Raw genomic sequence first — 27,024 nt, forward strand, 5'->3', positions numbered from 1 at the left:
ACTTGCAAAAAAAGTCAACATTCCCTTACAATACAAATCACCTAGGTTGAACACTCACTACATTATCAAAATAGAAAGTGAGCAGTTAGAATAGGCACACTGTATTTGTAACGTCCTTTGACTGTATCCATCTTTAGTTTCCCAGCACAGACAATCAAGTCTTTATGTCAGAAATAGTCTTCAAATTTTTGGTCTTTAAGTTAAAATTAGCACTTGAAAACATTCACACTTCAGGAATTATAACTCGAGCAACAAATCTCACCACTTCGGTTGCAACATGTGACAACGCTCCTCTGCAACACCCGAAAAGCTGACATAATGGGATGTTCCCTACTAGGTAGAGGCTCAGGAGGCATAACAGCTCCAGGTTGGGCATAACGTGGGCTCTGAGCCTGACACGAGAGCATGGTGCTGCAGATGCTGTACTACACATCCAGCCTCCACCCCACAGGCTTGGGGGAACAGTGTCAGGTTGAAGATGACAGTACCACAAGGCAATGAAGACAGTCTGCCTTGGGGCCTTGGGGCCCACCTCCAGCCCATATGCTGTTTCAGTCTCCAGCCCTCATCCCATAACTCACACAGTTCACAACCGTGCAAAACAAGAGTGCAATAAGCAGACAGATCAGATCTGGTATTTGTGCTTTGCACAAATGCAGGAGGCATCACGCTGGTGCACAGCAGTAAAGAAGTCAGCCTAGCATTACTCCAAGTTGTTTACCATCTAGCTCTCACTCCCACATATTTGCAGACTGCTAAAAATGACAAGTTTTCTTCATTTCAGCTGGTTCTATGGGCTGTCTACCATGGTTTGAATTTTCCAGTCTGACCACTGAACCTGGTGGGATCCTATAATGAGACAAGTGAGGCCATAGTATCTGTCTTCCAGACATCATTTGGCACAAATCAAATCACTTTTATTGGCCAAATCTCTGTACAGACTATGCTGGCTTGCATAGCCATTCATCAGAATTTACTAAAGGTAATAATACTGGCTAACTAAGATTTGCTCTTGTCTTGAAATAAAAATATGTAACAGAATAATGAATATAACAGAAAAATGAATGAGAGCATACCTGTCTTCTAAATGCAATAAATTTGTGCATAGGATTGTTAATATCAGTAGACTAATATCCAGAAGGGTAAATTAGGTATTTTGTCAAAAATCCAAATAAATGAAGGATCAAATTAATAAAGGTATAGCTACCACTTCAGCACTTAAATATCACAGAAATGGATAAACACTCTAAAATGCTTTATTGAGTCTCATTTTCTTTCAGTTTGCAAATTTTCTCAAATTATAAAGGGGGTATACATATATATGCACACATAGCATAGCCAACCCCACAAGATTATAACCCACAAAAGCAAAATCAGTCACAACACTGATTAGCGTAGTCTTATCTTGGCTTTACCCATTCTTTGGAAGGGTCATCTCTTTTTTGTTTGAAGGGTTTGAGGAAAGCCTTCCACAGAGGTCTCCATATTTCTGCTTCTGTGAAAAGGTAGAACTTCCACTGCCTCCTTCCTGCATGTTCTGCCGCCTGTTGCCCCCCAAGGCCATGATAGAGATGAATTCTATCATTGGGCACTGCTTTTGCCCAGCTTCTCATCTCTTTAAAAAATTCTGCCCTCCTTTTCCTCCACACAGTGTGCCCAATTCAAGGACAAGATGACCAGCTTTCTTACCCCATGGATATTATTTCCAAAATGTTCTTACCCCCTTCCACACCTCACCTTTTCCCCTCTGGGATCTGACTGCATGCACATGGGGAGCAAAACAGGGAAATACAGAGATTCTGGGCATCTGTTACATGTTCTCCTTTGCTTCTCTTTCTCCCACTTCACCCTATGCAAAGGGAAAGGGTGGGTGATGAGATGCAGCAGGCTTCTCCATTTGCCCCACAGGCACTCCTGGGACAGCAGAAACCGGTGCAGGCTGTGCAACACCTGCCTTAGCTGAAAGCATTCTTCATGACAGTCCAAAGCCATCTTCCACTCTCCTGCACTGGCAGCCATCCCACCCTCTGCAGCCAGCACTGAAGCAGAACTGCTGAGCTGTCAGCAAGTTCTCACAAGAGGCCAATTTTTACGCCGCATAATTGTAGCAAAAAAAAGAAAAAAAAAATTCATGGGAGTTGGCAACCCGTGTTAAATTTGCATGCATATCTGATTAGCTGTGTCTTTAGAAAACATAGTCTTACAAAATATTGCAAAATTATTCATTTTATTTTTTTTAAAGTCTGGATTGAATTCTGTCAAAATATAAAGCCTGTTTTCTTCTTCCTTCCCTCCCTCCAAGTGAGTATAATCCAATTTTCCTTTGAAACTGTAACATTTTATTTCACATTGCTTGGGAGTTATGAGCAAAAAGAGAAAAACAGTAATAGGAGTGAAAAAGGAATTTGCCAGCTTCATCTTTATTTAAGCAGCCAGAGAATGAAATAGAACACTTCCCTTCCACCTACTTCTCCAGAAAATATCTAGAAGAGAAGGCTTCAAACTGGTTAATCGAAGCTTATGGAAGTCAGCCTCAGGGGCATTTTTATATAACCCCTACATGCCCCTAACCTGAGTTCAAAGTACTGAGATCACCATATAGGAAAGGAGCCAGGATGTTACAGATCTAGGCACAGATGGGAGACCTGCTCTGGCTCACCTGCACAGCTGGTGTGCCAAAGGCCAAAAAAGTAATTGCCATCCAGGCTAGAATGTAAGAGCTGTAGAGAACTTGGATAAGATTTTCATGTTTGCCAGACTGACTGGGTTATACTTTCTGGAACTGGAAACCAGGACATTGCAGGAAGATTGAGGTAGGAGAGCTGGGGGTCACTTTTCTGACCCTGAAGAAGAATTTGGATCTGAGGTGCTGCTGTTTCACCTTTACCTGTGAAGGCCTGAATGACAAACGTTGTATTTTAGGCTGTGGCCAGGGCTGCCAAACATCCATTTCATATGGCATTCTCAGCTCACAACTCAGCCCCTTGCACCCAGCGGTCATGTGGGACCACCCAACCCATTTAGTTTCCCCAGTGAAGTCAAGTAATGAAGAACAAACACTTTCATCTCGAGAAGAAGGACCCAGTCTGCATCTTTACCTGCCAAGCTACTGCACATGACAATACTCTTCAAACCCAGCTCAACCCCATCTCAGAAATTTCTTCCTAATCAGGCATGAGTAAGCCCTCTTGAGCCATCTTCCCAGTCACTGAGCCCTCACAACAGTCAGAAGCTTCCAGCAAGATACAACCACCTACCTTCATCTCACATTCACTCCACCTTCCTCAGTGCCTTCCTGGCACCTATGGCTTAATGAGCAGACTCTCCAGCACATGTCCCTACTGCACAGCTCCAGTGCTCAGGCAAAGTTTCGTGCTCAGGCAGTGAAGACAAAGAATAAAAGCCAATAGGCAATCAACACAAAACAAAGTATGCACACCTGTGTATATGAGCTAAAACTAAAAGCTCTCCTTTCCCTTCTCTTATGCTTCCAAAGGTATATATTCTTTATTCCTTAAACGTGCATTATGTAGACTTCCAAATACTACTATGAAAAAAGCTGTATCAAATTGGTTAAATTTTTTTTTACAATATTTCAGGCAGTTTTTAATGCTGTATTTTGCTTAATGTGAATATCTGAGCACTGAAGCAACAACAGTTTAAAAAAAATTTAAACTTTATTTCAGGAATTCTGTACAATGTCCTGGGTGTGTTTGTATAACACCTGCTGAAAAGAACAACAGTGGAAAACCCAGGCTTTATTTCAGAAAGTGCACAAAGGGAAAGGTTGCAGTGGCTACACTGATTTTGTTTCAGTATTTCAATACAGAGGTGCTTAAGTACATTTGACAAACATTAAGCAGTTAGTCATTAAGCTGTTAGAGTATCCAAAGGATGACCACATGGATAGTGAAGGGTCTAGAGGAGAAGCCGTATGAGGAGTGGTTGAGGTCTCTTGGTTTGTTCAGCCTGGAGGAGACTGAGGGAAGACCTCATTGTGGTCTTTGACATCCTCACAGAGGGGCAGGTACCTATCTCTTCACTCTCATGGCCACTGAAAGGACTCAAGGAAATGGCAGGAAGCTGACTCAGGGGAGCTTCAGGTTAGATGTCAGGAAAAGGTTCTTTATCCAGAGGGTGGTTGAGCACTGGAACAGGCTCCCCAGGCAAGTGGTCACAGCACTAAGCCTGTTCAAGAAGCATATGGACAGTGGACACAGGCACATCGTTTGATTATTGGGGCTGTCCTATGCAGGGTCAGGAGCTGGACTTGATGATCCTGATGGTTCTCTTCCAACTCAGCACATTCTACAATTCTATGGTTAAATGACAAAAATAAGCCTTCCAGAAAGACTTCCTATTTGAGTGTAGGAAACCCAAAGTAATAAGCAATTCCCAGTGTCACAAATAAGATCCATCCACTTCTGCAGTGAAACACCACCTTTTATTTTTTATTATCCTCTTACAGCCTTAAATAACATGGTTGCCATAGTTCATTTTCTCTATGATGAAACTTTATGCTTCAGTTCATAAAAACAGAGCATAAAGTTTTGCCACAAAGAAAACACTTGTCAGTGCCTGGTCATGTTGACTTATAAGTGATAAAACAGGAAACAATAGGGAAAAAAAAGAAAATCTGGGAAACAAGGAACTATGGATCCTGCATACTTTTGCCAGTTTACGAACAGTAGCTGTAAATTCAAACAGCAACTGTAACCATTTCTCTTGTCAAAGTCCTCAGTGCCTCTGTAGTTAACTAAGTGGCAGCTCTCAACCCTGAAAGGGGTTTGGACACTGAACTCATGGTAAGGAACTGGCACCTACATTAACTACTTTCTGCATGTGGAGAGGACATGTCCTCTCTCCAGTTGTTCTCACCAGTAAAAAGACGCTGTGAAGTACTTGGCATCAGTTTGCATTCATGAGGGATTTTTTAGCTCCAGATGACCACCAGTTTCAGATGGGTCCAGACAGCTTTGGCTGGAGCTACCTGCATGTTTATGTATTGCACTCTTCAGTACACCACGTAATAGGAAACATTATTCACTTGGCCACTGTGCAGCACAAGTACACACAGACAGCTTGATTTCTAATCACACCTGAGCTAATAAGTCCTCCTGAGACTTAGTAGTGTCAGCTTGAGCTCTCTGGAAACGTCTTGCCCATATTTAAAAAAACTCTCAGTCATTTCTCTGAAAAGATCTAGTGCATCCGTGAAGCAGAGTAGACGTCTGTAAAAGCACCACAGAAAACCTCAGACTATGTTTTTATAATAGACTTACTAGAATTTAGCAGCTACAATCTCTGGCTGTGCTGTCCATGCTTCAGCCCAGGATTTTGATTGGTGAGCAGGGAGGATTTTCTCTCTGGTTGCTTCTAACCCCTTTTCCAAGCTGCCTGTGAGGTACTCCCTACTGCGCAGCTCCAGTGCTCAGGCACAGCTCAGCGCTCAGGCAGTGAAGACAAAGAATAAAAACCAACAGGCAATCAAGTAATTAAAGCCCTAGTTGAACAAAATTAATACATATAATGGAGACTAGTTAAGAAGCAAGTTAACTGCTCTACCAACCAGAGGATGCTTTATACGTGGGCTGCTTATTCCTTCCCTGGTACAACACCCTAAAACTAAAGGATTTAATTCTGCTGCAGGAGTTAAAGCATTACAGCTTTCTAAAGTCAATTAGACCTAACATTTGAATGCTTGATTCTGCAGCTCCTTTTAATGAATTTTAATTTTTTGTTTGTTTTAATGATGTATTGACAAATATTGTCAAACAGCAAAAAAACAAGCTGAAAGCAAGCACTGTGATTATATGCACTGCATTTAACCTGCCTCACATCCCTGGAAGCTATTTACTTTATTTCAGATATCTGGATGCCAGAGTATGAAGACTAGTGAGCCAAGAATGTTTTTAATGTTAAGGCATTGAAAATAAATTTGTGTTCTTAGAAATAGTATTATACAGTGCTTGGAATTATCAATGAAAGCAGTGAAAACCTTCTACTCCTTTCTCCTTAAAATCACTACAGTTGCAAAATATTTTGAAGCACTTTTGATTACTTCTAGTCATACAGAAAAAAAGGTAATGCACTTGTTTCAGATATTATATTATGTGGCAGTCCTTCCTAAGAAGTAAGTGCTGTTGTGACAGAAGCAAATCTCCACAGCATCACTGATGTGAAAGAAACCCTTTCAGTTTTCATCAGCTGAGATGCTTTCTATGGTGAGGGTTTGGCTAATTTTTCTCCTGAGGCTGTTGGTGTCTTGCTGCAGATCCAGCAGCTTAAACATAGGAGAACTGTCAACATTGTCCCCACATCAGATAGAGAGACCCTTATGACTCCTGGGCAATTTTCTTTCTCGTGTTCATAGAGGGAAGGTTTCAGCCAAAGGAACTGGGGCATGATTTCTTTTCTTTGTTCTTCCACCATCATCTCAGCCCCCTGGGGTCAATGTTGAACAGCATTTTTAACCTGAATCAGGAAACTCGGCAGCTGGACAAGGAATGAATGTCTGTAGTGAAGAAGTTTATTTACAATCATATGCCCATGCATCAGCTTCATACCATAACCATAGTCAAAGAACTGATCTTAAAAGAAAACAGCAGAAATATTAGAAAAAGGAGTTATCTCAATTCTGCATCAGGAAGGAGGTGGTCCTTTGGTCCCTCACCTTGTTGATTGCCAGAGTTGCCCTCGCTCAAGGAACAACAGTCTAAAATACAACCTGGTGTTTCTGTCTACAGTGCACGTGCTGCATCCAAGTCATCTGGATATCAACCACATCCAGCTTTGAACAGATGCTCAAAGTACAGTAGAATAGGTAATATAGATTCCTCTTGTGTAAATACTGTATTTTAGCAACTTTATGTGAGTTACAGCTCAAATTCTGAGAGGAAAGATGCTAGAAGTCCTCAACATTCATCTACCTGCTTACACCCACAAGTAGTAGTCATTTGAAGTCAGAAGTCAATATTTGTCAAATATTTGAAATAACATCCTGTAACTTGTCATTTTAGTTTCTGCAACATTTGACAGTAGTGTATATGAGCAGAGGAAATGAGGAAAGGAGGAATCTTTAACTGCAGATTAAGTATAACTCTCTGTTACAGCATAAGGACAAATGAATGAGGAGCAGGAAGCATCTAACTGCACTATGAAAAGACATTACAAAAAAAAACGAGGTGGAGTTGTCAATTTTAATTGCTATCTGTATTAAAGCAGAGTACTGGCTTTGCAGTTGTGTCCCACATGCCATTAGGAATCTGTGATGTAGGTGCCTTTTTAATCAGCAGTATTGCAGCAGTCTATGTGACACCAGAGATGATTTGTTGTAACTGGAAGAAATAGGATATTATTCTACATCTTGCAGCTCTACCTCTAGCGTTCTGGCTACTGCAGGTGGGCCTTTCCCACCCTGTCAAGAATCAACCTCCTTGACATCCCTCTATGCACAGAATAAAAGAAATAAGTTTGTGCCAGACAATCTGCAGGAAGACAAGGGAGGGAATCAGCTAAGCACTGCTTTGTCCTTGGTATGCCAAGTGCAGAACTAAAGTATAATTTCACCCTTACCATATGAACAGTACCATTTAAATGAGTGCATATTATTGTACAGGGATTTTCTTCAGATGTATCTGGCATAGTCAGCATCTATATTTAGTGCTTTTTTTTCATGACCGTGGCAATATTATGTCAATAAAGCAGAGGCACTCGATCTTATCCTTTATCACAGCCCAGGGAGAAGTTGAATTTGAACAGAAAGCACCGTGGGGACAGTAAGTACTGTTGGGTCTTGGGGTGAAGAAGAATGACCATTTGAAACTCTGTTTTAACTGTATTATGATATTTTTGTAATCCTTTTTGTCCCTGAAAAAACATTTCAAGCAAGACAGGTTTCCAATCTTCCTTCTAAAAGTGAAAAAGTATATGACCATGACTTCAGTGTTTCCACCTATAGGTATTGTGACCTATTTAGTTAATAAGAGAGAACAAGCCACAGATAAGACAAATGAAGAGTTACCTTCCTGTTACCTCTGGAACAATTTCAAAGACCAATGAAGAATAACATAGACATTTACTTAGGATCAAGGTTAGTTAGAGTAAACAGTGAGTAATTCCTAGCTTTTCAAAGGCTAAGATGGAATAATTTCCTTATTTTCTACTGCAAGTGCAGTTCCTACCAAAGTATTTTCCCATTTATATAAATAAAATCATCTTAAGTTAAAATAGTAATAATGAAAGAAATTTATTAGAATCCACTTCTCATCTGCTTTCATGCTGCTTAATAGATGTGTACATTTTCCTTAGTTTAGGCAACAAAAATACCTCAAAAATCTTTAATTTTATTTCTTAAGTGGCTTGTCCTCTCTGACATGCATATGTTTGCTGCCCCTATATATATGGCTGCATTTTGTTATTTAATTATGTGTTACATTAGGTCACTGGACCACTCCCTAACTGGATAGTTTAGAAAAACTATACAGCATTTAATGTCAGTTTATAAAGAGAAAATCCTTAACAAGTCAATGTGATTTCACTTATTTGCATGAGTGACAAATTTGGCTCAGCAATTTCAGTGGTTCTTGTGTCCCCTCTTTGCATGCACAGTTCTTCAGAACTGCAGCCTGAGACCTGATAAGGTGGCTCGGGTTGTGCAGCATGCAGCTTAGTATGAACATGTTTTATTGTGACTCGGTTGATACAGTAAAATCAGTCCTTATTTAAGCTTCTTGTGGTGGTACAATAACTGCTAGGAAGAGTCCAAACCTATGGAGAAGGAAAAAAGGCAATTTGCAACACTTTTGTTCCAGTACCCAAGAGCAAAGCAAAAAAAAAACACCAAAAAAAACCAAACACCAAAAAAAAAGAAACAAACAAAAAAACCCAAACAAAACAAACAAACAAACTACAGAAATAATAATTTCTTACTTTCTAAAGGATTAAACAAACAACTGGATTCTTTGCAGGAACACTTGGATGCAGGACTGGAAGGGATACTAAACAAGCCTGCAGATGATAAAAATTGGGAGGAGCTGTTGACTCACTCAAAGGCAGGAGGACCCTACAGAGAGACCTCCAAAAATCAGAGGTCTGGGCAATCACTAACTATATGAAGTTCAACAAGGGAAAGTGCCTTCTGAACCTGGGACAGGGCAGCTCCAGATGTACAGACAGAATGGGGAATGAGATGCTGGAAATTAGTACCACAGTACCATAGACCTGGGGGTCCTGGTCCTGGTCAATAGCAAGATAAATGTGAGTCAGCAGTGCCCTGGCAGCCAGGAGGGCCATATCCTGGGGACATCAGGCAAAGCATCACCAGAAAATCAGAGGTGACTGTCCTGCTCTGCTCTGCACTGGGGCAGCCTTACCTTGAATATTGTGTGCAGCTTTTGGCACCGCAATATAAGAAAGGCATCAAGCTCTTAGAGAGTAACTCCTCTGTGATAACATATTTAAGAACTGAAGATTGTTGCGCAGAAGAAATTCCAGGCAGTGAAGAGTGGAGTGAGAACATGAGAACAACAATGCAGACACCAAGGTCAGTGCAGAAGGAGGGGCAGGAGGTGCTGAAGGCACCAGAAGTGAGACCCCTGCAGCCCGTGGTGCAGCCCATGGTGGGGCAGCTGTGCCCCTTCAGCCCATGGGGGACCATCGGGGTGCAGAGACCCCCTGCAGCCCATGCAGGAGCCCATGCTGGAGCAGGTGGATGCAGGAAGGAGGCTGTGACCCAGTGGGAGACCCAAGATGGAGCAGGGTCCTGCTAGGGACCTGCAGCCCATGGAGAGGGAAGCCCATGCTGGAGTAGGTTTTTCCTGGGCAGGACTCGTGGCCCTATGGGGGACCCACCTAGGTGCAGCTCATTTGTGAAGGACTGCACCCCATGGAGAAGTGACCCAGGGGCAGTTTGGGAAGAACTGTTGCCTGTGGGATGTACTCAAGCTGGAGAGGTCCACCAAGGACTGTCTCCCATGGAAGGAACCCCATGGGACCAGGAGGAGGACTCCTCTCCCTAAGCAGCGGTAGAAACAACAACTGACTGTAACCCCCATTCCCTGTCCCCCTGCACCGCTGGGGGGAAGGGAGGGAATACATGGAAGGAAGTAGGGACGGGGGGAAGGTATTTTTAAGACTGTTTTATTCCTCACTCTTTTGCTCTTATCATGTTAGTAATAAATTTAATCAATATCCCCACTTTGAGTCTGTTTTGCCCTGTTTTGCCTGTAATCAGTAACTGACTTCCTCCCAGCTCTTGTATCAGCTCATGAATCCTCAGCTATTTTTTTTCTCTCCTCTGTCCAGCTGCAGAGGGAGACTAAGAGAGTGGCTTTAGAGGGTACCTGGCATCTGGACAGGGTCAACACACTACAAGGTAATGTTGGTTAAGAAACTAAATGCTAATATTAACTATAAAAACCAAACAGGCAAGTGGCGCCTTCCATTTCACATTGTTGCTAACAGAAGGGATCTCATTTATTAAATAATCATATAGAAATTTTCTCCCCAACACTCATCCAAGCCAAGGGCAATGTTCCCACTTACTCAAAAGACCCTTGTTCTGGAGCTGAATGCTCCAAACAAATTGAATTTTTTGTAACACAGCTGATATTCCAAAATACGAGAAATAAGCCATGAGCCTGATCCCACCATTAGCATTATACTTTACCTTTAAGGACATTTTGAGACCTGTCAAAGCAGAATGGGAATTTGTATAATGTATTAGCCTATTTATTTCTCAAATTATCACTAGAACTTTTGAACTAAAAATTGCCTGCAAAAAACCCAAAATCTAAGCATCCACTGGAAAATCCTTCATGCTTCTTTGTACATGCCGAATTATGAAATATCAGGGCTGTAATACTAAAATTGTCCTGTAAGTGTTCTTTCAGGTCCTTGTACATCTATCATAAATATGACTATTTGGCTTCTGTTTAGACATTATCTTTCTAAATCCTCATTACAGTATTGTCAAACATGGAGTAAAGTTGAGTGGACACAACTGAAATGGCTGCTGTACGATGAATAAGAAACAAAACATAGGTCATTTTATAAGTATTAATAATCTCATGGTACCCATGAGCCTGGAAGAGCAGGAAGAGGAGTACACAGTGAATACTGTCAGTATAGTCCATGGAAGTGCAGAGAAGCTCTTTATAACAAAATTAAAACTAACATTCTTTTTACACCTCTTATAGAAGAGATGAACTGTCAGTAATAAGACACAAAAATTTTGATTCCCAATCACAAAACACAAATCTCCTTTGCTGGACATCTGGGTACCAGTGGCTCTGTTCTTTTCCCCTCTGCTCCACTCACACAAACCCCTCCCTCTGCACACAGGCTGGATGGTATAGCAATCAGATCTTGTGCTCTTTCTAGAGAAATTTCAGAAGCCTTTTTCCTTTCTATATGTTATTCAAACCCACCCTAATTTGTTCAGAGCAGATCTTGTTCTCAGAAGGGCAGCATTTGCCCCACAGTACCATAAACTCAAAGTTCAAAATCTCTTCACTCCTATAGAAAAGGTTTCTCCTGTTAGGAAATAATCTCCATGCTGAAACTCATCAGGTGACAGGGCCACAAGCTGCACTTGAAAGATGATGGTCATTGCCACTGTGGTGTTGAAAGCAGTCACCAGTTACTTCTCGTCACTGAAGGGAAGCGTAGGAGCAAGACCATGAGATCACTTATGGAGCACAGCAGAGTTCTCAGGCTTTTTAAAATCCATCAGGATTTTAAATACATGGAAATACACAGCGCTGCTGAGGCCCCACACTATAGCAAAGGATGGGAACTGACAGGAGCTTTGTATTGTACCCACAGAGGAGGAGAAAGTAGTGAGGAAGCATTGCTACAGAGAACACTTTCACCGCCTTAGCTGCCTGTGTCATTGTATTCCCAGTTCAAAAGTCTTAGTAGGCGCTCACAGAGGGTACCACAAACACTGGGTTTAGTATAATGGAGTTTTTTGGCTTAACTGCCCTCCTAAGTTGAATGTCTCTCAACTTAAAGGAAGAACTGTTATGTTTTGTTTCAGTGACGGACCTTTATTTCATAGTTATTGAGTACTGCAGGCCACTGGGCAGCATTTTACATTCTGGCCATTCTACCAGTGTTCTTTCAGAAGGTTTATAAACTCACTGTTATATCTAACTTCAAAAGAATTAATATGTTTTTGTGCTATTCTTTGAAAAGTCCTGCTAAGATCTACTGATGCCACATATTTCTATACTAATCAGATCGTTCTGTACTGAATTTATTAAAAAAAAAAAAAAAAGGATAGCACTCTGCCAGGGACTTAGGATACTGTACACACCCCTGAGGGAGAAAACATTAGTGCCATGTACCAGGGACAAGGAGACTACCAGGTGACCTGCTTACAAATTTGTATACTGCAATGTAGGCAGTTTGAACTTTTATTCTCCGATATTCCTTTTTTTAGAAGTATTTTTCAGAAGGATTAGAAATTCCTGCCAAGTCAGTCCTTCATTTTATAAATTTTCTTCTAGGTCCTTCATTGAAGATACATTAACACTTCTGAAACCCATTTTTGTAACCTCCAGTTTGTTCTGTTTTTCACTGTTGCCTGTACCTTACCGACCAGTAACAAAACCAAGAATTTAGTGAGTCTGAGAAAAAGCTCAGTTCTCTATAAAGGAAAACCCAAGAGGATCATGTCCACGTCGGGGCAAAAGTTCGGTCCCCACTGTTCCTTTGCTGCTTGTTTTATTTGGTTTCTCTAGACCCAGATTAGTTTGTTAACTAGATTAGTTAATGCCCTTGAATGCAAACTGAGGAAGACAGGCTTGTTCTGTAAATTAGTCACTGTAAGTTAAAATTGAAGAAGATGAAGCAGACTGAGGATGATGTTCTAAGAATTATTCAATAGTAGATTAAGCAGAGAACTATTAAATCTGCACAAGAAAATTATTGTCTTCCACAGAAACAGGAGCTTTCCCTACAGAGATCACGGAGTGGTGGATTAGCAAGAAAGGATTTGAGTATTTAAATCTAGCAAGATTTTAAAAACCAAAAGCAGTGTGCCAAGGCCTAAAAACCTCTCCCTTTATTTTCCTCTGAGAGCAAAGATCACTCTCCATCACAAAAACGGTCCCATGGAGAGCATGCTCCCTTATCCTCCTGTAAAACACTTCTTTGGAGGTCTTTATGACTGAATCTGACAATGGAGCACTGCAGCATAAAACAAATAGCAAGAAACTTCCAGAAGAAGGATTAAAGGCGGTCCTTTCAGTTAGCATGCCAAAAAAACCCACTCTAAATGAGAAAACACAAAAAAACTTACTTCCTCAGCCTGGAAGGGGGAAAGATATTTTCACTTCTGGAAAGAACCTCAATGCAAATCGTCTGGCCCAAGTTGTCTAAATTGCCAAGCCACATGAAATGCTCTAGACATGTTACATTAATATGCTACTAAGAGAAGAAACAGTTTCCAAGATACCTAATACGTAATACCTAATACACAAAACTTATTCATACTGAAAGTCTTTTATTTCCCTATTGATAAGAAGACTTTACTGGCTTAGATGATTTTACTTAACTTCCAAATTTACAAAGTGTTTAGAGCAATTTCAGAAATCCCAGCTTTTTCTAAGAAGCTCACAGCCCAAGCACAGCTCCTCATTGCACTTCATTTTAAGGCAAAACATAACTGTGTCCCATCATCAGAGCTTTTCACAATTGCTTTTATTGTAAGTAATGAAAACATTGCAATTTCTGTTCTTGTTAAATGCAACACCCTTCTTAGCCCCAAATCAAGCAGTGATACTTGGATTTCTTCAGCTTGTATATTCAGCTTGTAAAGGAACAATCACCTTAAGGGGGTTTCAAGGAATTAAAGAAAACAGGAGAATCCACTATTTAAATTAAACCTTCTCATATTTAGCATTAGGTACAAGAGTAAACACACCCTTTGTATCCTCAAAGAAAAGAATCAAGGGATTTCAAATGCTATAAACCGATTTTCCCTTAAACTATTAAAAAAAAAAAACACAAAAAAAAAAAAAAAAAAAAAAAAAAAAAAAAAAAAAAAAACCAAAAAAAAACAACAAGCAAACCAAGAACCAAATGCAAACTGCTTTATGCTTTCTAATTTTCATTAATTTAAGAAAAATACACATACAGTCAGATTGTAAGACAGATCCTTTAAATTCACAGATCACGATCAGGTGTAGCCCACCAACATATTTAAAGCAACAAAAATCAGAATAAAATGTTTCTTTACTCAAGCTCCGCACAACTCTATAAGGGAAGAGAGGGATTGGTGGTCATGTGGGGAGAAATATATAACCTTTAATTAAAGGAAGATCAAGAAGCACATGCAGCAGTAATGCAGGTCGATGCCCATATATCTCAGCAAAAAGAAGGTGGGTGTGCAGTGAAAAAGACCATTACTTAGATGACCAGTTTTGTTGCACATGCTCGCAAAAATGAAGGGGTGATCTCTAAGGTCAGTGATAAGGAAAGGAAGTCAGTGAAGCAGTAGAAAAAAAGGTTTTATTTAGAGACAGAGGAATTCACCTGTCCTTCAGCTCTTCCTTACCCTGAAGCTCCATCTTCTTCTTGTTCCTTTCCCCAGCAAGGTTGAGCATCCCTTCCTGTCTGGTTCACCCTCCTCAGAAATTCATTATGATTCATCCCCTGCAGACTCTGGTCTCTGCTGCTCAGCTGCCAGACTCACTCTGAAGTGGGTGTACTGTGGTGTCCTCCCTCCACCAGTTTTTCACATGGTTAACTAAGAGTCTATAGGTATCCCCTTACTAGGTGCTCCTTATTCAAAGGATGAAGCTGGGATTTATCCTCTCCACTGGAGCTCTAATATACCCTCAGTCCTGCCAGGAAGGTGTTATGCTGTTATTAGTGGGGGTACAGTCCCCCTCTGAGTCTGGGGGCACAAGTAAATCGCCCTGCAAGCAGAGCTTCCCTTAACTTTCTTTGGTGGGAGTGACAGGTTTTTTCTGATCCTCTTTGGCTATGTTTAGACTGCTAAATTAAAGAAGTGCTAGACCCCTGGTCACCCACACTCTTCCTCAAGTCCCAGGTGGTTTTGCACCCCTTGAGCAAGCTCTCTCCAAGCCAAATCTGCTGGGGAGGATGGTAACTGTAAGTAGTGTGGACATGAGACAGCCTGAGTTATTTGGACTTGGATCAATCCCTGTCTCTTTTTAATTAAGCAATATAAATTCAGTCTTATGTTCCTGAACAACTAGGAGGAGTGTAAGGTGGGAGAAGGACATCAGTGCCAAACTGAAGGTGGACAGTTCTTACTCACAATTCTGACTTGCCATCTGTTAACATGAAGAAGAGACTTGCTCTCCCTTTGAAGTTACTTGAAGATCTCCAGTGTAGGCTTCTTGATGCAGATTTATGGTCATCTACAAGGTCTGAATGACACCTGACATTCTTAGTCTGTTTGACTGAACATAATCAGCTACTAGAAGAAAAAGGCAAATTAATATTGAACCTGTAGCACCCTCCTTCTATAGTTTGTACCACCCAGTGCATGGCATCTGATACAAAGATTTACAAAGTTTAAGAACCGTAGAAGCACAATCTCTAGGTTTTAAAAGTTATGCTGTAAATCAGTTTGGAGGGGGATAATACATTTCCTCTCCCCAGCAGTTACTGTGGCAACTACACTGGCTGCTTAAGTTTAGCTTGAGGGCCACCCTCATGAGCCAACTCATGTGCCATCTCTCTTGCAGGTGGGCTGGCAGGTGTTAGCCCAGGAAGCTGGAGAACACACAGGACTCCACACACCCATGCAGGTCCAAAGCATCAAGGGCTGCCAGGCAGCAGGCACTGGACACTCAGCCTAAGGTCACCCTGGAGGCCATTTCTTCAGAGCTGTGCAGTGACAGCTGGTAGACTCATGAGAATGTGGGAGCACCTTCATTTATAATAGCAAAGCAACGTTTACAAGGATATCTCACCTTTAGCAAGATAGCTATAAATGGAATAAATTGAGAGAAGCTAGACTCTCAAACATAGCTGTCTGATATGTCCTTGGGAAAGAAGAACTTCTAGAAATAGATGTTTTCCATGAAAATGTCCTTAAATTTCAGATCTATTTGCTCTTCGATTGATAAGTAGCTTAAACAATTTCTAAATTCTGCTTGCCTGTAGGCCTCTCTATCACTAACCTGTCTAAATGACTACAGATTCTTTTAAAACCTTTATTATTTACTTTATAATTTCTTTTATCATTCTGGTTTTTCATCTCCCTCTGAGAATAAGTGGGAGAGAAAGCATCCCACACTATTCATGTATCATCCACATAGCCTCTGAAAAAAATCTCACCTAATGTACTAACGTCGCATTCTGACTTACTTTTGTTCGAACTTCAGCAAGTTCCACCCCCAATGTCTTAACCTGCATATGTAACTACAAGGGCTTAGTATTTACCGTCTCATCTTCTATCTTAAATCTATTCACAAGTGTTCTTTTTGGCAGCCAACCTAGACCATAGTTTCTCCAGACAGCCATGGAAGTCCAAGGCAGATGGGCTTTGGTAAACATAACAAACTCTCATTTTGCTGTTTCTCCTGATATTTTGTTAAAAGATTTTAACCTAGCCTACACAATGTACAGCTTACTTTTCCTATGGTTATAAGGTCCTAAACTGCTATCTCCACTTCCACCCACATAACAGCTGGCACAACTGGAATAAAATCATTCTCATCCGGCACCTAAGAGAATCTTAGCAGCCCTAACTAAGTACCTCTACAGTCAAAACACCGTGAAATTCACCTTCATAGTCTTACGTTCAATTATTTTTTTCTAATTATGCTTAAAGACATTTCTTTTTTTTTTTAATGAGACCACTGTATTGACTTAGTTTCTTGAGGAACCGCCTAGACTGTGTTTTCATCAATAGTGCATGGCAATGATCAAAACCAACATGCATTATGTTGAAGCGATAAAAAAGCCAATGTCTTCTCATACATACTTTCATTGAAAACCTCCAGTGGGAAGAAAATATCTTCTGCAGCACACAGATCACTGGGCTCATCTCCACTTCATGTCAGTAATGCTTCAGATACATCATTTCTTATAAACCACAAAGATGAATTGAAATGAGGAAAGACACTATAACAGAAAATCATGACTCTATCCCCACTACTTTGATTAAAAATTCCTCCTATCATGAATAAACTGATTTACTTTACACATACTTGTAATACACAGGAAACTATGACAGCTTAATTTTCTTTCACACTTTCACGACTTCACAAACATTATCAGAGTTTAAAGTCCAGTTTGAAAACAAAATAAGACCTCTGATTATATTCAGTAATAAAATAAATCTGTGCAGTCGTTCTGCTCATGGCCATTAGCTAATTATTCAAAGTGGTGCAGAGAACTTAAAAATTCCTGAAAGAAATACAATTAAGAGGTAATTTTCCTCAAAGACACTATCTAAAGTGAGATGCTTGCACAAGGAGAGGGTAAAAGAACTGAAAGCGATGTGAGAGGAAATAATGGAAACAACAGTGTTTGGGATGGATCAAGGTCATATTCGTAGAGGTAATAAACATCTGAGTAAAGCCAGGAGACTAGAAAATATTGGTACTGAAACTCTGCATAACCACATTTTTTGAGGCAGAAAGTGTCCTTCACATGGGAGTGCAGATTTATAAGAACAAGGGGCTAGGAAGAAATCTCTCAGGGGTGCCAAGCTTTACTGACTTTAATCCACCTGTTACTTCTACTTTAAAATACAGATTTTAGTGAAAGCTAGAAGAACCCAAGCCACAAAATTGCACCTTGGTTTTAGACATCCTGAAGTTAGTTCACATTTGAGATCTTGGGTTGATCTCCCAGTTGGATAATCGGCCTAAATCACATTTAAGTTCAATTTCTCAGGAACTATTAGCATTCTGGGTTTGACTTGCAATTTCCAGTTGGAAGAAAATCAGAACAGTAAAGTGGTTTTTTGTATCATGAGCACTATGAATTAATATGGACTGCTATTAATTTAAGCCTTTGTAAGATATTCCTGATAGGATACTCTCTAAGATACTACTGTACTGATGATTTAACTGATTTTTTTAAGCATTTTGCTGTTCTATAATTTTTCTACATCTTTTTCGATATTTTCCACTATGTTTTGCACTAATAGTTCCTCTTCATCTCATTCAATGTCAATAAATGTATCTATACAGCAATGATAATACGCGTAGAAACTACTGAGAAATGGTAATGCTCCATAATGCACTGCTCTAATGAGAAGCATGAACTGCAAACTGTTTAATCTGGACATTTTGTTTGAATGTAGGAGGACATGCTTAGAAATACATTTACTGAAAGAGTAACAAGTCTGGCAAACTTGACTTCTTTAAATTAACATTTTCGGCTCAAACCTCATTAAAGGGCAATGAAATTCCTGTGTATTTCCTTAGCTAGCATTGGTGAGAACCAAGAGATTCATGTGTAAACAGAAGTCTTTGCTTTTATATGCAAGCTCTCTCCTGTTCAAATCATTCAACAATGGTAAAAAAGTTCTAGTTTTCAGTCACACTGGAGCTTAATTCTTTAAAAGCTTCTTCAAGGGAGCAATATCCTTCTTCTTCCCTCAAGGGAAGAGACTTTGTGAAAACATGCCCTTTTCAGGAGATTTTTCCTTATCCCATAGGCCTCAAAAATCCATAGATATTAACTCCTTTTGGCTGGACGAAAGCAGAGTGTTCAAAGGGATGTGTCAGCTGCTGCCTTATTTGTGTCCTCCAAAGCCAAAGATAGCTTATATCCTCAGCCAAGCAAGCTACACTGCAGGGGAACCGAGATGATAGAAATATACAGTACTTCAGGGCAGTTCAAGGAAGAAGAGACCATGAAAGAAGTGTTTTTCACCTGAAAAGCACTGTAATTGCTAATTACAAACACAGGGCAGGAATAGCAGGGTTACCCTCTGTTTTTCATCAGAATAATCAAGCAGTACCCATAAAAAGTGCAAACCCCTCTACATCTGTTCCACACAGCACGTGGTCATGTGCAGCTCACTGCCACGCAAAGTTTTCTGATGCCCAAAAACAGAAATGCAGTTTGATAAGTACAGCTGTGTAGCTCTTTCAGAGGCTGCTACATGCAGTGGCCTGAATACAAGCTCTGACCTCAGACAGACAAGAGACAGCTGAAAACTGAGAGGACGGATCAGGGGAAGGATCAAACCTAGATTTGCCCCATATCATGTATGTTTGCTTGCACCATCTAATGTCCAGGGATGGAGACAGGACGCGTTCAAGATAAGGCACAAGTCCTGCACATTCTGTATCCTCGCTGTGTTTTTATCTTTCCAGATGACAAAACCATACACACAAAAAACATGGATGACTTGATGAATTTTCAGTGAACAGCAAAGTCTATTCCTCTATCAGTTCAGTAACATACAGGCTTTTTGAGAACCTCCTTAGAATATTTTTTTTCCTATAGGATTACGTTTTATTTGTATCACTGTCTGTGAGCAAAAGTCAAAACAATTCCAATTGAATTAAAATGTTTAACCTTGGTTTGATTATACTGTCTGATGGGACCAGGTACATTTTAGTGCCACAAAAAGATTAAGCCACGTAATTTCCAAGACACTGCCTTCTGTATGCAAATGTTAAAACTTGTTCAGTGCAATTCCTCATGCTGTTTCCAGTTAAAAGTAAAATAAGCAGGTGTCAGAGGGAAAATACAAAATACAGGCATTAAAATTAGACTATCAATTTCTGCTAGCAACTGCATGCCATCTTTTGTCCTTTGACCCACACAACCATTCAATATTAACTCACAAACTATTAAAATATTATGTTCAACACAGTATTACCTAAACTAGTGCATTGAATTTTACTGCCGAAGGTGTTATTCATCTGAATTATGCATTGAATATTACTGCAGATATTATTCTGACTTCTCAATGCTCTTTCATCAGCAACTATTTACTTTCCTTGCTACTATTAAAGTGAGTGCTTCTAACAGCGTATGCTACAGATACACCAAACCTTCATTTCATCTACTCATTAAAAGCCTTTCACTTAATTATTGTTGAGGTTTTGCCCTCAAAAAGTTCTTCTACAGAGTCAGCATGCTCCTGTTTTGAATAACAAATTTGTTAGCTATTCACACTGTAGTTACCTTTGCTGCGGAGTATATTAAAAAGAATACATTACTTACATTTTGCTTGCTGGGCGTTCAGTCCCTCATGGTGCCAAACACCATCAGTTCCCTTTGTAATTATTATTTTCAGTACTTCTGGTTGGCTCTAAAGATCCAGTTCAAGAACACGATATCTCCTTTTTTTAATATTTTGTCTAAAGATGAATATACTCTTTTCAGCACTTGATCTCCAACAAAAATAGTTCCTTCCCAGTTGCTTCATTTGTTAACACAGTAGAAGCACATTCTGTGCAAGAAGCAGGCTCTTTCTGAACAAAACTTGGCCACGGTCCTGCAGAGTTTATTTCCAGGCACACTGTTTTTCTACTGCATACACACATATACTGTTTCTGTACAGTGGCAAATAGCTCTCAGGTGCATTAACTGCACATCAAGCTTCATGCTACGCCTCAGCAATTTTTTTTCACAACAGAGATTGTAAAACTTTAAGATCATTCAATGTTTTTCTACTCAGTAAGTTGTTCAGTAAACTAGTAATTTATCTTTGAAAAGCTATCATTCACTGAAATGCAAAAAACAAACAAAAGGTCCAACAGCACACTTGTGCAATGCTCAGACATCGCCTGTGATTTCTAACAAGCAGGAAAGTAAGGCATAGGAAAGCAACAGTGTGTTCAAAATGACAAAAGCCATCTAAAACAGAATTAGGTAAAGAAACAAATCACTGCTCCCAAAGTAACAAGATCATCACTGACTGAATGAAACATGCTCCAGTAGGACTCACTGCTCACAGGAACATTTGGCAAACATCTGTAAATATTCAGCAGAGATTAATTTGCACACAACCACTTCATTTATCCAACTGCATTCCAGACTCACAGTGTTTCATCCTACATGTTGAGTGTTTCTATGAAAACTTCAGTAGTGAAGCTACACCAGCTACAAAATGCCACCTCATAGTCAGTGTAATGCCCTCATTTCTGTTTCTTTGGATTTATGAAGTTCTCTTGAAAAACTGCTTTCCAGTTTCAAGCAACTCTCTCCTCTCCAGATTATACTTTTACAAGCATTTACTGGACAGAAAACCTTTACAAAGAGACAAATTCTGACTATCTAAATCATTCCTTATTTAGATTTGAAGTCAATAGGATTTTAGCTTAAAATTAATATATTTTATATAATCCAAGAAGATTACATAGGATAAACATTAAAATCAAATGAAAAATACATACACATAAATATTTAAACCAATGGTATCTGTAAATACATTTTTTGTATTTTCCTTAAGCCTAAGTCGTCCTTTTATATTTGAATCCATTTATAAATGGCTTGTCATTAGCAGACATTGAACTAGATGCAAACATTTTATCACAGTAGGGAGATGCATGAGCAGGCATAAATTTCACCCCTTAATAAGTAGAATATGCAATTTAATTTGATCAAGAATAATTAAATTTGTATAAATTCAGGAAATGTATTCCATAGAGGACAAAACTTCAGAAGGTGAAATACATGTAAATAGACAATTTTACATTTGAGCAAGAGAAACAGACCATGGCTCAATTACCATTATAGGAATTACCGTACTCAAGCAGTCAGAGCTGCTTTTCAGACCAACATGAGAGAAACTTCAAGGACCCAATACCGCAGGTCTTACTGAAGCAAAATACCCTCTGTCTTTTGGTGGGAGGTTTGTTTTCTATGAGTAAGAAAAGTAGCAGGGAGACGAAATTTAGATAGAATTCAGATAAATAGAATTCAGATAAAGACACATACTGTATATTTTATGGACAGGACCCAAGCTTCTATTTCAAACAGATCCTTGCATGGCTGTGCTTAGAAACTTTTTCAAAATTGTTAGTAATCATGAAATAACAGTGTATCTATGTTATGGAGAAGGAAATTAACAAGGGACTATGCAGAGATTCCAGTTCAGCCACAGCCTGTATTTCTTTTTAAATAGGCTTTGTATTTGAGATTGATATGGGATTGATACTCATTTCCTAAACTAAATTCCTCTATCAGCGACATATTTATAGTAATGCCATTTTCCATCTACTCTCCTGTCAACAACCCTGACTGCATTGGAAAGATGCCTCTCCTTGGAGGTAAATGGAGAGGAAACCCAATCTATCCTGTCTGTTGGGTTGCCACCAGGAGTGAAATGTGATAGCAGTTCCTGCTATGGGGGCATCTAGTATTCCAGCCAACTAAAGCATCTCTCATAAGCACCCAAACAACTGTCATTTGGGGAAATGAATTGCTGGATTTGCTTCAAGAAGCAGCCAGAGATAACCTCTTTCCACATTTCTCCTCAGGCCCCAAATCGTCCCCATGATTTAGCCATTCCCAAACTAAACATACCAGTTTAGAGCCTGGAGGTGGTGGTTGGGAAGCCACCAGGATGGCATATTATTGCAAGCCATGGCTCAGGGCATATGGTCTGGAGCAGCTTTTAACTCTTTGTGAGAAAAAAAATCTCTTTTGTCCTGCACTTTGAGAAATCCTGTGTGTGTGTACAGCAAACAGGTAGGGCAGAGTTAGATAGAAATAATTACAAAAGCAAGTGAGGCCCAAGGAACCTGACACACTGCAAATATTTTCATGCTGGACAGGATACTGCAGATACGTGGGGCTTCATTACTTTTGGTACCATTAAACTCAGGAACACTCAAAAAAAATCAGTAGCTGAAAACACAACCACACCTATTGATTTGCAAAGTTTTTGTCCTTATAAAGAAATGTAAAGAGGTAAACAATTGTAGCAATCAAAAGCAGCTCCTCTATCCAGGATAAAAAATTTGAAATCAAGGTGTTTCAGCCAGCTGCATTTCTATGATGGATAAAACAAAGCCTCCTGATGCAACCCTGCCAGAGATTTGCTCACAGCCCGTCGGACACTACATCCTTCTCTGCCCCACTCACTCCCCTCCCACTCTAGAGCTCTGATCGGTGCCGGTAATCCCGGCAGGGACACCTGAGGAGCCCGAGGATGGCAGGGGAGCCCGGAAGGGGGGCATCACACGCTGCAGCCAGCTGTGGGGAGGAAACGCAAAGCAGAGAATATTTGGAAAGGAGCCACCCAGTCCCGTTTCTGGAAATAGACCAGCTCTTGAAAGGGATAAAAAAAGTGCAGCAGGCCGAAAATAGCTGAATAAACTGCAATTACAGCCAGCGTTAGCTGCCTAACCTGCTGGATTTTCCGCACGGTTGAATCAGCGGCAGCTACTCTTTCATGTGATGACTTTTGAGACTAAAAAGCCCAGCGGTTCCTGAAAAGTTTGGCGGGCAAAGGGGGCCGGGGGCGAGTAGCGGAGCCCCACGCCGCGGCGGGGATGGGGATCTCCGGCTCCCGCGGCCGAGTTGCCCGCAGAGGGGGAGCCCCAGGGCCCGGAGCGCGGGGGCACCGGGGAGGTCGGGCATCACGGCACTGGCTCTCTGCCCTCCCGCGGGCTGCCACAGCCTGGGTGGAGATGATCTGCCGTCAGAGCAACAGCACCTGTGACCGAGCTACCAGCTAATCCGGCCAAGCGGATTATTAGCCTCCTCAGACGGATAGCCGCAGCTCGGCGCTCCCGGGAACGGCTCGGCTGGGCTCGGCGTCCCGGCTGCTCCGCCGGGATCGCGTCCGACCGGAGCAGAGCAGCGCAAACTGTGCGTGCCGGGAGCAAGACTGCGGACCTGGCCGGCGGGGTTCGTACCTGCCAGACCCCCAGTCCGCCCCTCCATCCCCTTTTCCCCGTTCACCTCTCTTGCTTAGACGGGCTCCCCCCACTCCTTCAGGAGAGGGGGTCAGCCCTCCTCAGGCCAGGTCAGCCCTACGCAGGCAGGGTGGCTGTGCCACTCCTGCCACCCAAATCCACTCGTCCCGTGCAGAGGGAGTAGGTAAGTGCAGCAAAGTCCCCGGGGAGGTGGAAAGCTGTGCTGCGGCCCCTGGCACTCCGAGGTACGTGACTTGGCTTCAGGGGCCGATGCTTAGACAGCGTCCCCTCCGCAAGGGAAGGACACGGGTCCTTGGGGTAGGGTTGGAGGATGAGGGGGGCTACACGCCTCTCCCACCGGTATGCAAACTGAGAGGTCTAGAAACCAACCCACCCCCCCACTTCCAAAATCCCGTCCTCCGGAGCATCGCCTCTTGCCCAGAGCACCATGGCCCTGTGGGGTGGCGGCAGCGGGCAGGGAGGGTAGGGCAGGCAGGTCCACGCCGTGGCTCTGCTCTCCCCCCGCGGTCACGGCCCTCCGAGCGCGGCCCGGGCAGGGGGAGAGGGGCGTCCCCAGGGGCTGCAAGAAAGCGTCCGGCTGCCCTGCCTCTGTCTACCCCATCCCGCTCCTGGGGGCACATGGCAAGGAAGTAGCCCCTGGCTGGTCGCAGCGCCAAGGGGCGAGTGAAGCGAAGGGCACTTTGCGGGAGTGTGAACGCAGCCTCCGGCGGGGTATTTCGGCCTCTTTGGTATGCTAAGAAGTGACTGCTTTTCGCTGCTGCGGCAGTGGCGGGGGGAAAAGGGGCGAGACGAGCTGGTAAACTGAAGGCGGGGGCGGGGAGGGGTAAATCCGCCGAGATGCCCACCTCGGCTCTGCACCAGACCTGCACTGTGCAGAGCATGTGGCGGCACCCCGGCTGCCGGGGAGGAAAGGGGTGAGGGCTGCCAGCGCTGCTGCTTGTTGATGTTGGGGTGTCAGAGAGGCAACGAGAGCCTATGATCTACTACACTGCAGTGCCAGCGTCAGGAGCCTTCTGCTCGGGAGCTGCCACTGCAGGGCAGCCGGCACACACACACACACACACACACGCACACACCAGCGCGCACACACGGCATCCCTCCCCTCACAGCATCCCTCCCCTCACAGCCTGGGCTCCGGCGGCTCTCGCCTCCCCAGGCACTTGCAGACAACCTGCCGGCCTCGGGGAGCGAGCTCGGCGGCGGGGGGACAGGAGGCCGGCGAGGAGGGCCGGTATCTCCCCTGAAAAGCTCATGGCTCACCCGCCTGCCATCCCTCATCGCCCACCTTGCTCGCCAAGCCCCGGGCTTGGCCGCACGGACGCCCCGAGCAAGAGGGATGCAACAGCAGCAGCGTGACCCCCGGAGACCAGGCGGCCCAGAGCACCTGCATTTGCATTTCTTATGTAATGTACTGCAAGTTTCCCCCTCGGAACCGGGCTGAACTGAAGCGCATGATCCCGACTGCCAGGCAGACATGGAGACGGACGCAGAGACACCGGCATGTGCACAGAGGGGTCATCCCGGCAGGCAGAGGCTGAGGAGCAGCGCAGCCAACCCGCCGATGCTGCTGCTGCCGCTCAGCATAGCTGGCTGAGTTGCCTCCTGGGCACAAGCCCCAAGTGTCCACTCCCATCACTCACTCCCCTCCACCCTCCCGGCCTAGAGTGCCGGAGGGCGAGTGATAAGGTAGAGCCCCCAGGCCGGGGGCGGGGGGTGTCAGGCTTGACTTTAGAAAGCAGAGCGAGGCGGTGGGTGGGTGTGTGTGCGTGTGGGGTGACATACTGCAAGCTATTCAGAAAGTGCTGTGCAGGACCCGAGCCCCGGCGCACTCGCCCACCGCAGGCAGGGCCGGCTGACACCAGCACAAGAGAGCCAGTCTCCTCTTTCCAAAACTGACTGGGGGGCTTGCATCGCGGTCGGGAGTGGAGGGCTCTATAGGCTTCCCCTCAATAAGGGTTGTGACATAAAAGTTTCCACCTTGGAAATAGCACATAGGAACTAGGAGATGCCTGCTGGGCTAGGGTCGCCTTTGATTATTTTTTGTTTTCCCGTTTTCGGTGGTGACAGTGGCTGAAGCTAAAATCCAAACCGCTCCTTGCTTATTCATACACGTACGCACATGCATGTCCGTGCTGGCCTCTATATAACCCCCCTTCTCCCCTCATCAGGATTGCAGATCTACCTCGGCGAGCAACAGACAGGTTAGCATAGAATAAAAACAACGCATTGCAATGGATTGCTTACCAGTTGGGTTCTTGTTTTTCTTAAGACTCTTGCCACAAAGACACTGCAGCATATGCGATCCTTTGCTGAAAATGTTCCAAAGAAACCACATTGATTTGGGCGAAAAGCAATCCAGCAGCTTATACACCCTGAGAAAGAAGAGATCCTTGTGGTTGCATAATAATAAATTGAGACCAGTTCTCCTGAAGAGGGGCACCAGTTTTATCATAGAAAAAGCGATTATATTCCGTTCTTCTCCCAGTTTTTTTTCCTCACGTGGTATATTTCTTTGAGACTTTTCAACGGATGCTTTTTTTTCAGCCAGGCTGAATGGTTATTCCCCCTAGACCAACACCGGATTATAACCAAAAGCGTGGAGAGCAAATGTAAGAAATCCCTTTTTTCAGCATGAAGCCAAACGAAAAGTAAGGTAGTGAAATCCCAGCCGAGGCCAAAACCTCATCGGAGACACCGGCAAAACGCGGAAGACAGATCCCCAGAGAGAAAACCATAGCCTGGTACTTGACTGCTAGGAGGATGGGTGGATCTGCAGAACAAAAGCCACGGCAGGATCCATCCTACTGAACGACTGCCATTGTGCAGCCCCGCGGCGGGAGAGCGCACCGCCAGCACCCGGCGAAGCCCAGCTGAGGCGCAGAGAGCGCTGCCGGCCGCGGGCGCGGACCCCGCCCGCAGCCCCCGCCGATGCCCCGCAGCCCCCGCCGCCGCCCCGCGACGCCGCCCGCCCTCGCCCGCGCGGGCCGCTCGCCTGCCGGCCCCGCTGCCGCTGCGCCCCGCACCGCCCCGCACCGCCCCGCACCGCCCCGCTCCGCCGCGCAGGAGGCAGCACCCCCGCCCCGCGCCGCCCGCCGCAGCCTCGGCGCCCAGTCGCCGGCGGGCGCCGGGGGAGGAGGAGCCGCCGAGCCCCGCCGGCCCCGACCGCCGTCACGGACCCACG

At 43.2% G+C, this 27,024-nt stretch overlaps 1 protein-coding gene across 3 annotated transcripts in view; it reads right to left on the reverse strand.

The window, feature by feature from the left end:
* Positions 1-26,733, reverse strand: part of FGF14 (fibroblast growth factor 14) — a 393,310-nt gene extending 366,577 nt beyond the window's left edge. The window contains exon 1 of one of the 3 annotated variants that reach the window (XM_050332070.1): positions 26,088-26,733. In XM_050332070.1, the coding sequence (XP_050188027.1) occupies positions 26,088-26,295 (208 nt within the window). In that variant the 5' untranslated portion in view covers positions 26,296-26,733. The remainder of the gene's footprint in view (positions 1-26,087) is intronic. The other 2 variants (XM_050332068.1, XM_050332073.1) reach the window with 2 other exon arrangements.
* Positions 26,734-27,024: the final 291 nt, after the last annotated feature.

The sequence above is a fragment of the Myiozetetes cayanensis genome, unplaced genomic scaffold, assembly GCF_022539395.1.
Source record: "Myiozetetes cayanensis isolate MyiCay16 unplaced genomic scaffold, myiCay2020 scf5-8, whole genome shotgun sequence".
In the NCBI taxonomy this organism is placed as follows: Eukaryota; Metazoa; Chordata; class Aves; order Passeriformes; family Tyrannidae; genus Myiozetetes; species Myiozetetes cayanensis.